General features: G+C 32.4%; 1 protein-coding gene across 1 annotated transcript; it reads left to right on the forward strand.

The window, feature by feature from the left end:
• Positions 1-2527: 2527 nt before the first annotated feature.
• On the forward strand, positions 2528-9966 carry LOC142853852 (pancreatic alpha-amylase 2a5-like). Its single transcript, XM_075979009.1, has 10 exons — positions 2528-2695; positions 3005-3151; positions 3874-4062; positions 4671-4901; positions 5895-6028; positions 6727-6849; positions 6942-7041; positions 7535-7653; positions 7766-7891; positions 9758-9966. Exons 1-10 carry the CDS (start codon positions 2528-2530, stop codon positions 9945-9947), a joined length of 1527 nt encoding a protein of 508 aa, XP_075835124.1. The 3' UTR covers positions 9948-9966.
• The last annotated feature ends 4386 nt before the right edge of the window (positions 9967-14352 follow it).

A 14352-nucleotide genomic window follows, 5' to 3' on the forward strand; every position in this document is an offset into this window, starting at 1 on the left:
GGCAGGTGTATTGCACTCTTTTAAGATTGGAGAGAGGAAGTGAGAGGGTCTGTGGAGGGAGTGGGAGGGGAGTGGGAAAAAGGGAGGGAGTGGGAGGAGAGGAGGAGTTGGAGGAGGGGAAGTAGTGGGAATTTGGATTGGTATTTTTTAAAGTAATAAAAATATAAAAGAAGAAAAAAATAATGTGAATAATGTATGTGAATCCAAGTATGGTTTTCCCTATTAAAAGAAATAAATGTAATAATAAAGTAAAAACAAAGTGCAAAAATGGTGTTGACCTCTTCATAAAAAAAAATTATTTTCTTCTTAGTGACTTTGACTTAGCCCATCCACCTTTACAACTTTGACACCCTTTAATCCTCAAACATTCCATACATTGTCTAAAGCACTATTTGACTTATAAAATTTTTTTGATCCTGTTCCTACTTTTGATATGTTATTCTTTTACTGAAAAGAAATTTCACCTTATGTATTACTTAAGTTTATTACCATTATTTAAATTAATTATTTTACCCATTCATGTCAGTCTTTATTGAGTTTTGTTTTATGAAGATCATGAAGCAATTTACCCATAATACTCTTAAAATAGTTATCATATATTGAACTTTATTACCATTTATTTCTGTGCATGGGCTGTGTCTCCTCTCAGTCATAATAGTGCCTTTAGAACACATCTAATAGAATTAAATATAAATCATGTATATGTCTTAAAATTTATAATTGTCAATTAAAATGAAGCAAAAATACAAGAATAAATGTTAATAAAATAGTTTTATTTTACCTAATGTATAATGAAATGTTCTTTAAAGATGTAAACAATATGAAATGATTATTCCCTTCTATTAGTATACTAACAACAAAAGCAAAGTTTATTTTTTACTAGTCATGAATTCTCTTTAAGCTAACAACATTTCACAGTCAATAGCCAATTATTGATAGTGTCTCATATTGAAAAGCATAGCTTTAGTATTATATTGTAATAAATAGTACATTATAATAAAAACACTAAATTGTAATGAGACCTATTAAAATGCTTTTCTGATATTTATTATATGGACATGACTGAATTTCTCGGTTTCTTTGGTCTATATTTTTATGTGTATGTGGATTTTTCAGGATTCAAATTGAGTGAATAAGACAATTTCTAATTTATTGTTCATTTATGTAAAAATGAGGATGTTACTCCTTTCAAAAACTTGGACAATACCTGGATCTTGAAACATAAAAGTTGTCTATTCAGTCATTTATTGAGCACAGAACACATTATTGATAGCATTATCCAGTCCTTGTAGAGTCTCAATGGTTCTCTTCCTGTTCTGAATGGTGTCACATGGCCTAATTCAATAATCTGATTTCAGTTTCTCCTTTCATAGAAGCTCTAATGCTATTGACATTTCTGTTGTTTTTAATATTTCTACACTATTCTAAATTCTTTTCATCTGTAAACCTCACTTTGCCGTGATTCCTTTTTGTCTGGAATTCAAAGCATCCTCCACTACTCATTATTCAAACCAGTGGCAAGGTCACATTCTTTGTAAGTAGTCCCCAAACAATGAGTTAGCAAGGCATCCATATTAAACTCATTATCTTGTCAATTTTGTTCATTACGTTTGTTCATCTATGAATGCTATTAACACCGTTAATGCTTTAGTAATATTTAAGCTGTTTTTTTTTAATCTAAATGAAATTTCTAGAATAGGAACTGGCTTTGTTCATTATTATGTCCCTCACATCCTCAGTCTTTGGCAAAATGAGAACACTAACTCATCACTTGCTAAATTGAATGGTCGGTTGTTTCTTAACCTATATTATATTTTCTTTCATAGGATTTGAAGTACATTGTAAAAGGAAATGAATTTTTACTTTTTATTAGGTACTATTTCAGGAAGTAAAGATACTTAGGTCTCACAATAAACTTTACTGCTCTGATTGATCCTATGGATTGATAGAGGATAATTCCATATATCTATGGTCCAGAGGCATTTAAATTTAATGTCAACACTTATATACTTCTTATTAATATGTTTGTTTTGAGAACTTTCCATGTATGTTCTGCTGACTTACACTATATACTACTTTTTCTTTCTCCCTAGTACTGAGTTATCGGGTACATACCATCATGCTTTTCAGTTTCTTAATAATCAAAGAAGTTATTAAAATACAAAAAAAACAAATTAGGGATCAAAAAATGCTGAATTGATGATCCCATGAGTATTTGTAATGGGGAATACAAAGATTTAAAGATAGAAAGTCCTAGACATATTTGGTTTAAGTTGCAATGTACTATTGAAGGACATAACATGCAAGATGTAATACCAATCAAATAATACTTGACCTTAAAAAACATTAAGTTTATTTTCCATGGGAGTTTCTGAGTATTCTTCAGCTGCTCACACCATTGCTGCTAATCTTGTTCAGATTATAGCTTGTACTCAAAATATTTATTCATGAACATTTACTTTGCAAAATGTACCTCTTTCAGAATATAAGGAGGCACTAGAGAGAACTCTGACAACTTTAAAGCAAAATGAAGTTCTTCCTGTTGCTTTCCTTCATTGGGTTCTGCTGGGCTCAGTATGGCCCACCAACTCATTGTAGAGGGACTTCTATTGTTCACCTGTTTGAGTGGCGCTGGGTTGATATTGCCAAGGAATGTGAGAGATACTTAGGTCCTAAGGGATTTGGAGGGGTTCAGGTAAGATTTGTTTAAAATTGAAATGCCTAGTTCACTGTGCTCACATAAAAAAGCATTCTAGTAACAGTGAGTTGGAGGATAACTTATTTTCACCCATAACTTTCCTGTGAAAGGAAACATTTTGCTGGGGATAGCTTCTTTTTACTTAATTGTAGGGTCTGTAAGTGGGAACACTGTAATGTCTTCCATATTTTCAGGTTAATGGTCACAGGGTGAAAAATTACACTGGATCACTGATAGGTTTCTATAAGATCTAATTGTGCAAAGTAAGCTTTAATCCAGCACTAATTATACTAACTCTATTTGTAGGTCTCTCCACCCAATGAAAACATTGTGGTTTATAATCCATATAGGCCATGGTGGGAAAGATACCAACCAATTAGCTACAAAATATGCACAAGGTCTGGAAATGAAGATGAATTCAGGGACATGGTGAAGAGATGCAACAATGTTGGTGTAAGTGTAGTCATATTTTTTTTACAGTTATATAAAAAATATTTCTCTTTGTTTCAAGTTCTTTCTGATTGACTAGAAGATTTTATGTATCAGAAATCTTACATTGCATTTTTGTCTATTACTAAAAATGTATTTCTGTCTTATTGTTACCCTTAAAATTCTCTAATACAGTAAAATGTTCACTTTTAAAATTATTAACTAAAAATACTTTAGAATTTTCTGCTAGGCATTGTGACATATGTGAGGATTAAATAATTTTATATAATTCCATTTTCTTCCCACAATCTTGGGCTTGCTTTTCCATAAATGTTTTTAATGGTAAGTATCTACTTTCTCCTATAATAAAGAGATATCTAATTACATTTCGTTCTTCAGATACATAGCAGATATTGTAATCTAAGATTTTCTAGTGATCCTGCAAAATTTGAAACACAATACTCTCATTTTTATACTGGGTTTTGCTTTCTCAAAAATTGATTTTTTTGTTTATAATTGCAAAAGTTTCTGTTTAGCTCCATTTACGAGTTCTATATTCTTTTCTAAATATTAGGACTATTGTTGATCTTATTTCACATTAGTTTCCTTTCCTATTTGACTCTCTTTACTCTAATGAATATATAAAGAATCAGAAGATATATTTTGGAGATTTGCTAGCATGTTATGAATTTGCCTTTGAAACTAGATTCCTGAATCTAGCTGAAGCAAGCACTTTTCTTCTACAGGTCTGTATTTATGTGGATGCAGTTATTAATCACATGTGTGGCGCAGGCAGTGGTGCAGGGACAAGCAGTACCTGTGGAAGTTACTACGATGCCAATAAAAGGGACTTCCCAGCAGTTCCATACTCTGCTTGGGATTTTAATGATGGAAAATGCGACGGAGAAATTTATAACTACAATGATGCTAATCAGGTAATGAGGGAAATATTATTCAGAATAAAGAAGCATATAGGTATCTAGAAGTGCACAATCAATTTATAAATTACCTCTAAACATATTCAGATTCCATAGGAAAAGACATAACTATGACAGAAAACTTGAAAAATGGAATTCGAAAAATGTGCTAGTTTTTTTGTATTATTTTCTAAGTATAGAGCAAAATCAATAATAAAATGGAGACATGCTCTTTGGTGACCTTGTCTGAAAAATTTAATAGCATAGCTTTATCAATTATATAAACATTGCAGTATCAATAGAAAGGAGAGGGAGAAGGGATGGAGACATTAAAGAGAAAAGGGGTAGAGAGAGAAAGAAATAAAAAAGAATTAAACAGCTAAAATTCTTATCAATCTTATGTGATATTTTCTTTGTCTACCACAGAATATATTTTAAAATCTCTGTCCAAATTAAAACATCAATACTTCTCATATTCTCATGTTCAAAAGAAAGGCAATATCCTATGTTTTAAGTAAGGCAATATGAAATATCCACTTGTAATTGAAAGAGGGACTGAAGAAAGAAATTAATTCAAAAACAATGCATAACTTTTATACATTAATCATTTTTTTTTAAAAAAAAAGGTCAGAAATTGTCGTCTGTCTGGGCTTCTGGATCTTGCACTTGAGAAAGATTATGTTCGAGGCGTGGTGGCTGACTACATGAACCGTCTCATTGATATTGGTGTAGCAGGGTTCAGACTTGATGCTGCTAAGCACATGTGGCCTGGAGACATAAAGGCGATTTTGGACAAACTGCATAACCTAAATACACAATGGTTCTCTGCAGGAAGCAGGCCTTTCATTTTCCAAGAGGTAAAAGAATATACATATTCATTTAAAAACTATATTATAATTTAATTGAAATATTTTTCTTTACCTCCCTCTATACTAATCCATATATGCTTTCATATATTCCTTAAAGTTTGTAGACTTTCTTTTGACCATTTGTTATTGCACACACACACTATAAATGTGTGTGTATGCTCTTATATATGTATATATTTATATTTAACAAAACATATGCAGATACATATACTTATATCCATAAGTTCTTAAATAACTTATATGTATATACATATGTTCCTTAATATTTTTAAACATATTATATTTAAGAACATATGGATATATGTATATAACGGATATAGTCTATATTGCTACAAATATATTTATATATTGGTACTAGACAACCAATTGATATGGTCTTCCCTGATATCCATCTCCCAATTTCCTTTGATGCTTATAATTCTTTCTATATTTCTTTGTATAGTGTTGAGCCCATGTGGGCTTTTTCTTAAATATTATCATATCGTAAATCACATAGTAGCTAGGAGATTTTACTAAGTATAAAAAGCATAATGTAGGTTAATATTTCAGTCTGGTATACCCTGTAGAATTCTATTGTTTATTAATAGGATTGCAGTTAATTATAAGTAGCATGCTTAGTTCTTTACCACAGCAGGTTCCAAGTTAGTGCAAACTTCATTAATTCATTTTCTAACTCTTCAGATACCATTATAAAAGATAGACCAATCATAGTGGTTTTTGTCTCAAGCCAATCTTTAAGAATTTAATATTCATTTCATGGTATCAAGTTTGTAAATGTTTAAGCAATTTGATAAAGTTTTCTGCATGGCAATAATATTATTTTAAGTGTACCATGGATAAGGCCTTATAAGATCTGTTTCCTTGGAAAAACTACTGAGTTCGTAAACACTTCTAATGGCCACTTCACAGCATGAGATTATATTTAGATAAGGTGCTCTAAATTTATATGAAATATTACAGCTGCCCCAATGTATCTACTAGGTCATTGATCTGGGTGGTGAGGCAATTTCAAGTAGTGAGTACTTTGGAAATAGTCGTGTGACAGAATTCAAGTATGGAGCAAAACTGGGCACAGTTATCCGCAAGTGGAGTGGAGAGAAGATGGCCTATTTAAAGCAAATATACAACATTTCTTCATTTGAGTTATCATAGATTTCATGCCATTTGATATCAATAAGCTATAGCTTCAACTATTCTTATTTAACTAATTATGTAGTGGTTGATTATTATACTCAACATTTCTGAAGTCTACCCAATTTTCTTTTCTGTTTGCTATGTTAATCACAAGGTAGCCCTGGAAATCCAGAGTTTGACTTATGGATTTTTGTCTGCTTGCAATAAATCCATTACATTCCAGGAATGTTTAACTATGGTCTATTAAAGATAGATTATTATAACAAAAATAGCTATACTAATATGTAATATTCATAAAGTGGTCAAATATGAAATTTACATATTTTATATCAAAAAGGTAATTGGAAAATGTGTTTTTTTGATGATTGCTCTGCAGAATTCTACTCTATATAATAACAAATGGATGTTTTGCTTTTCATGTCCATAGATATGCAATACAGTGTAAAATTTAAAGAAAATACACATTTTAAAAACAAAAAGATTGTACTATAACCCCTTAATGAGGATATATAATCATAGAAAATGATATCATATATGTATATATATATATATATATATGTTTATATGTACGTCTAACAGATTTAAAATGTAATTGTCATTTATTTAGACAACAGTGGATGTGATATGTAAAGTTAATCTAAGCATTGTGAAATAATAATTTGCTTTTTTTTAAATGTAGGAACTGGGGAGAAGGTTGGGGTTTTGTGCCTACTGACAGAGCCCTTGTGTTTGTGGACAACCATGATAATCAGCGAGGACATGGTGCTGGCGGAGTATCCATCCTGACCTTCTGGGATGCTAGGTGGGAGAACATTCTTTGTAGCTGTGTAATCTGCTTTTAACGATGGCATTACATTATGTATTTCTGCTTTAATACCATTTTTAAACTTTCAGAATGTATAAAATGGCAGTTGGATTTATGTTGGCTCATCCTTATGGATTCACTCGAGTAATGTCAAGTTATCGTTGGGCAAGAAACATCCAGAATGGACAAGTAAGTCTTGAAGTTCTTCAAAGCATATCTTAATCTAGAAAAGGAAGAAAAAGTGTTTTAATTTCACAAGAAGTTATAGTATATGATACAATTAGTCTGCCCCTGTTTTATGGAAAACTGAAGCACATCCTTGCAATGCATAACAATGGAGACTTCTTAGAAAGTGACTGAAGCCTGTTCTCTAATGCCAGTGTTCTGCTCTTATTGTCTTGATGTTAGGTGACATTGAAGAGCTTTAAGTGGTTTTGAGAAGATATTACTTTAATAGAAAGTGAGATCTTTAAGAATTGCTACTGTCATTTTGAATTGAGTAGAGAACATAAATTTACACAGAAGTGAAGGACTCAGTGAGGGTCTATAAAAACACTGAAGGACTTATATTAAAATTAGACACTGCAAAGAAACAAGTATGATAAGTTCGGTTTGGGTTTGCTCTAGTGGAAAGAATTTGGCAGACACACATTCAAATGACCTGATTCTTTCAATAACTAAGGATACGAATGACTGGATTGGGCCACCTAATAACAATAGAGTAACCAAAGAAGTGACCATTAATGCAGACACAACTTGTGGCAATAACTGGGTCTGTGAACATCGATGGCGTCAAATAAGGTGAGAATTTATTTCCCTGCAGAGTTTGTCTTATGAGAAAGTTGTTTAATTTATTTTTATAAAACGTTGAGTTTTAAGGGTACCAATATTTCACATGATACTGTGCTTCTAGGAACATGGTTGCCTTCAGAAACGTAGTCAATGATCAACCTTTTTCAAACTGGTGGGATAATGGCAGCAACCAAGTAGCTTTTGGCAGAGGAAACAAAGGATTCATTGTCTTTAACAATGATGACTGGTAAGTCAGTATCAGTAAAATTGGATTGTATACTCATATTCTTAGATCTTTCTTTTTCTTTTTTTTTATACTTATCTCATTTATATGTGAAAAATCTTTTAGATAACAAATTTATGCCAAAAATTAAATATTCAGTGTACAGAAGAAAATCAATATTTGCTTATATAATTTTTTCATTTAAATAAAATTTTGTATTTGAGATCTTTGAACATAGCTTACAATGGCAGTAGGATATCTTCATATTTGCAAGCTCATTTGACACATTTGACAAAACACATAAATAGTAAATATAAGTCTTATCAATATTAAGTAATATATCATATTATGACTAGATTACTTAACATCTACTTTTGAAAGACACTTCCTTTTTATCCATTATATTATACACAGTCTTCAATGTTCTATCTTCTTTTTTTAAATAGTTAAATTTATATGTATAATTGCATTTGTCTATGAGTGTCTTTAAGGAGCTGCTGTGATTCTTTCATAACTTTCATTATTCATAGTAGCATTGTTTGTTATAGCCATAATCTGAAACAACCTAAATGTCCCTCAACTGAAGAATGAATAAGGAAAATGTGGTACTTTTTTACAATGGAGTACTATACATCAGAAAAAATAACAACATCTTGAATTATGCAGAAAAATTAATAGAGTTATAAAACATTATTCTGAGTGAGGTAACCCAGACACAGAAAGACAATTATCACATGTACACACTCAAAGGTTGTTTTTAAACACAAATTAAAGATAAACAACCTACAAACTACAATCCCAGAGAACTTAGACAACAATGACACTAAGAGAGACATACATAGTTCTAATCAACATGGGAAGTAGAAGAAGACAAGATCATCTGAGTAAATTGGGGGCATGGGGAGGGTTAAAGTCAGGAGGGGAGACACAAGTATGGTAACCGAGAAAAATGTAGAGCTCAATAAAAAAACCCTGTCATTATTGTTCTTCCACTGTGGTTCTTTCATCTGAGTCTGACTCTATGGTTCCCTTATCTGTAGTTATCTAGCTCAGATAACAGGAGTGGAGGCCAAAGTATTTAGTGTCATAAGGAAGAGGTACCCATATTTTCATGAGTTTGAGGCAAGTTGATCTTTTTAGTCTAGGAAAGCAAACTTTGTGCAAGAGACTCTGTCTCTAAAAAAAAAAAACCCACAACCAAAAGATCCTGTATCTCAAAAAATTAATAAACAATTAAAAATTAATACTTACTTAGAGGATCTCTTTGACAGCCAGTGAATTGTCTCAATATAAAATCAGCTACCTATCAGATTGAAAATTTTTTCCATAAGTCATAATTTATTGGTTAAAAACAAAATAATTTAGGTACATCATCATTTATTGAAAGAACACATGGCTGTATTTCAGGAACACCAGAATTACTTTATGCAGTTTCCTAATATAAATTTGTATGTGTCCATACAAATCCTAGATACTGTTTAATTCTAGAAAAAAATCTTGTGTGGTGTAATGTAATCTAATAACTTTGGGAGAAAATGATGTTGTTAACATATTTTGAAGTCATCAGTTTAAATCCAGCAGAGCACAAACTTGAAAGAATGATGGTCCTCTCAGGAGCCCTTTACTACTGAGCACTACTGGGTTCTCTGGCTTTCTTTGTCTGGTAGCAGTCACCATAGCCCCGGAAACTAACAGACATTTATAATACTGTCTTTGGTATGGAGAATTTTCTTTCTTCCTCACTTGCAGTCTTGTTATTGGGGTTTGCTTAGTGATACTCTGAATCCTTAGTGATCTATATCACAAGGTTGAGACATTTATTGCTTTACTGATAACAGATCTTCTTGTACTTGAGAGGGTTGAATTTAATTAAATACTATTTCTTTTCAGGGCCTTGTCAACAACATTACAGACTGGTCTTCCTGCTGGAACATACTGTGATGTCATTTCTGGAGACACGATTGATGGCAATTGCACTGGAATTAAAGTCTATGTTGGCAATGATGGCAAAGCTCAATTTTATATTAGTAACTCTGCTGAAGACCCATTTATTGCAATCCATGCTGAATCAAAATTGTAAGAACCAAATTAAATACATATAAAGCATCAATTGAGTGTGTTTCTTTTTTCATGTGTGCCTTCTTATTTTTCATTTTTATCTTCTTTATTATGATGTCTGTATGTGTGATGTTTATATCTGAGCATGGAATATAAGTAGGATTTTGGAACAAACTGTGTCATGGCTTTGCCTCTGTCCTTTTGCCCGTGGACAGTGGAATCACACTTAAGTCATCAGACTTCAGGAAAGTACTTTAGCTGTTGAGCAATGCTTATAGATCATAAGTAACTAAATTTTAGAGTAGAGTTTTTTCTTTAGTTAAAAGTCATAAATAATCAACTTAAATATACAGAATTATAAACCTTATATATGTTATTAGATAACAATATCTAAGATTTCCTGTGTGTCAGCAGAAAATCTATATTTCCCCCAAAATTCTCAGAACTCTTATTGCATGCTTACAAATAAATTGCTTTACTGTTAATGTAATTTTCATCCTGTACTTCTAGCATTGCATGAAAAATTATTTTTTATAAAAATTCATTCACAATCTAATCACTTATTTATTTTTGCAATCTAATTTTTTATTAAATATGTCCTTGGCCATTTAAAAATGCATCATTGTTTAAATTTATCTAGCTGTCATTTTATTCAAATTTTTTTATAAATAGCTATTTCAAGAAAAAATTAATCTTCTTTAATTCCATAGCACAGACACACATACTGTATGTTGATCATACATCAAAACCCCATTATATTTACTTATCATCTTTTACTTGACATTTTTCCCATTCACTTTAAATCACCCATATCCATGCACACACATGTTCAACTTTTAAGTTGATATCTAGCATGTGAGAGTAGAAAGTCATTTACTTGGTAGAAACAATTGCCAGAGGGTTACACCACTGAAGAATATGACTTCATATACTCAAGCAGTGACTAATAGCTAAGAAACCATTCATGAAATCTTGGGACCTTTATGTTATTGTCTGATCCACAGTGGAATGTTGATGTTGTTCTGTGGGACTTATGTAGACAAACACTAATATTGTGGATGCATATTTACAACAATTACATCCTGACGAGGTGACTAATCATACCATTAAACTTTTTATTCTCTGATTCTTACATGATCACTTCCTTGATTATCTATTTTGCCTGGAAATGGTTATAGAGAAGTTGCTTTTAGGGATGAATGCTCAGTAGTCAATCATTTTCAGTTGGATCAATTATGATTATCAGCACTAGGTGTCACTAACTTCGAACACAAACTTCATTGGTCAAAGCTGAGTAAGTCATATCAGTCAGACCCTTTATTTCTCTTGTATCAAGTTTTTTTTATGACTCTCAATTAATTTTTTGAGAGATGGTGTTTCATGTTAGAGTAGTAGACTTTCTGACACAAAACTGATGAAGAAACCTGGCTTTCCTATCAGTTTCCTTTTGCCAACACTCCTTTGGTTGTACATTTTAAAAACATTTAGATAATTGGGCAATATGTCCTTTGATAAAACAATAGTAGTAAATTGTCTTTTAGCTCTGTTAATTTTTATAACAACCATTAACTTACAGCCATGATCAAATGTTCTGCAATAAATCATATCAAAAATCTATCCACAAAGATATTAGTTAAGTCTGTAGATGTTATGCCAGTATTTTACCAGAAATATATATATATATATATATATATATATATATATATATATATATATATATATATATATATACGATATTTGATAAAGAGGCCCATTTGCACTACCCCATAGTTCATAGAATACTTAAGATATTAGTAACCAAGTAATTTTATGGGATTATCATGCCTGGTGCTTGGCTTTGTTTAATATTATGATGCTTTTTGTGGCTGTATTAACCAATTAAGCTGAATAGTTCTTTTCAGATTCTATGTTGAGGAGGGAGAGCCCTTTGTTAGTTCCCTGCCACCTAGTCCAAAATAATCACACAAAAACTGTATTAATTAAATCACTGCTTGGTCCATTTGCTCTAACTTCTTATCAGGTAGCTCTCACAATAATTTAACCCATCTCCATTAATGTTTTCATTGCTTGTGGCAGTAGATTACCAGAAGTTTCAGCATGTCTATTTCCGATGGTAGGTGCATGACATCTCTCTCTCTCTCTGCCTTCCTTCTCCCATCATTCAGTCCAGTTTTCCTCACCTACTTAAATCAACAGGCCAAGACAGTTTCTTTACTCATTAACCAATAAAGGACCCATAGACAAATGGACCTCCCTTTTCTGTTTAAACAAAAAGGAAGACTTTAACTTTAGTTTAGTAAAATTACATATAACAAAACAGGTGTCACACAAAAATTACAGTTACAATATTTATATCTACTTTATCTTTTATCATAACTAAGGAAAACTATAACTATAAATTCTTTGACTTCATTAAAGGCTCCAGAAGGATATGATATTACTTAAGAAAACAGGAAGTCATTGCAAGCAACTTCCAAAACTCTAAAATTTACAGAGACATCTCGCTACCTGAACAGTCACCCAAAGTTCTTTACCATTGGGGCATCCATCTTCAGCCTACAGGCCCATAGTATCAGAATTTTTCATAAAGCAGGAAATTTCAAAGACAGTTCCACCTATATTGGCAGTTTGCAGTCACTTTCTTCTGTGTCCTAAAGAATGTCTAGCAGACACTTTCAGTTAAGCAGTCCAGGCAAGAGCAGTTTCTTGCCCAAATGGCTAAAAAGCCTCTTTGATGTCCACTTACCTCTCAAAGTAATTGGTACTGCCAGGAGCAGATGTGTCTCACTGTCATGAAAAGTCTTGAAATTTTAAAACATTTAAATGCCATATTCTGAAGGTCTCTGAAAGATTTGAAGAATATCTAACTAACTGAAATATACATTATATATATATATATATATATATATATATATATATATATATATATAAACCTAACTAACAACTGCAAGCTTGATTATTATAGATGATTTTCTATTAACTTATATTTCTTAATTATACATTACATTTTTAAATGAATTCCACAAACACAATATGTTTATCAGGAGAATAAATAAACATAACAAAATTTACCTTAAATTTGTGACAATAAACCAAGGTCCATACTAATGCAAATTTCTATAGCATATCCCCCTTTAAATGTACACAAGCATTTATAAACAATATTTGGGAATATAGGAATAGTTTTTCCAAACTGCTTCATGCTGTTTATTGGGAGAAGTATTTTCTTTGTGGGGGTGTTAACAACAACCTTTCAGGGGGTCTTGTTTCATCAACCCATATTGGTCTGGTAGCAATCCTCAGGTTCTCATCTTCTGTGAAAGCAATAAAAGAAACTCTTTTCTAAGGCAACATATCCATAAACCAAAATTCCAAAGTTGAGATACTTCTATAAATATATGTGATGGTTTGCTTAGCAGCCCATACAATGAAATGAATTTCTGTACTTACTCCTTCATAGTAAAAAAATTGAAAGAAAACACAATAATATCCATAATCTAGACTCTGAATTTTTCATTTTTATGTGGCTTAGTTTTCTTTACTCTTTTAAATCTATGACTATCTCTAAAGCATGAACTTTATTTCATGTCTCTCTATACTCTTTTTCTTCTGTCTCTCAAGCCTATGTATGTTATCCAACACTGTGTTTCATTAAAAGTTCTTTTATGTCTGAATCTGTCCTTATTGCATTATCTGTTATTCTTTACTGTCTTGAAGAGCTTTTAAAATGGTTATCAGCTTGGTTGTAGCTGCTCTGGATGCTGGCTCTGCCTCTCTCCACTTTTAAAATGGTAGAAGCACCACACTGCCAGCTCTTAGGCTGCCAGGCAGGAGCCGCAATTAGCACTTCAACCCCAAGAATGAGCATGAAGCACATAAACCCTTTTTAACTAAGTAATAGCTAAATCTGCCATGAAAAGCACTGCACAGCCTGGAAATATCTCTATGTATGGTGGCAGGAATCTACCATGTTCTCTTGCTTGCAAATGCCTGTTAGACTTGATACCGCTGCCTCCTCAGTCGAGGAGTGCTGAGCCATGGTCGTGGTCTCAGCTACTTTCCTCCCTACCCTGAGTGGGCACACACAAGCACCTGGGCCCACAAATGCCATACAAATGTTCCATATCAAGAGCTTGCACTAGCAGCATGTTCCAGGAAGCCACACCTCAAAACTGCTTTTTCTTTTCGGCTAAGGTCAAACCAAGAAATCCTCTCCCAAAGGAGCCATGACTCTGCCCGCCTCTAGCAAACAGAGCCCATCCAAGAAAATTGCTGCTATCAAACCATGCTTCTCTCTGTTCTTTTGTACCTAGTATCACCCTAAAGCCCTCTCCGGTTTTACATGGATTTAATTGACCACAATTTGTTGCAGGAGGGAGAGCCACTTGTTAGTTCCCTGCTGCCTAGCCCTGAAATAATCACACGGA

The sequence above is a fragment of the Microtus pennsylvanicus genome, chromosome 7, assembly GCF_037038515.1.
Source record: "Microtus pennsylvanicus isolate mMicPen1 chromosome 7, mMicPen1.hap1, whole genome shotgun sequence".
In the NCBI taxonomy this organism is placed as follows: Eukaryota; Metazoa; Chordata; class Mammalia; order Rodentia; family Cricetidae; genus Microtus; species Microtus pennsylvanicus.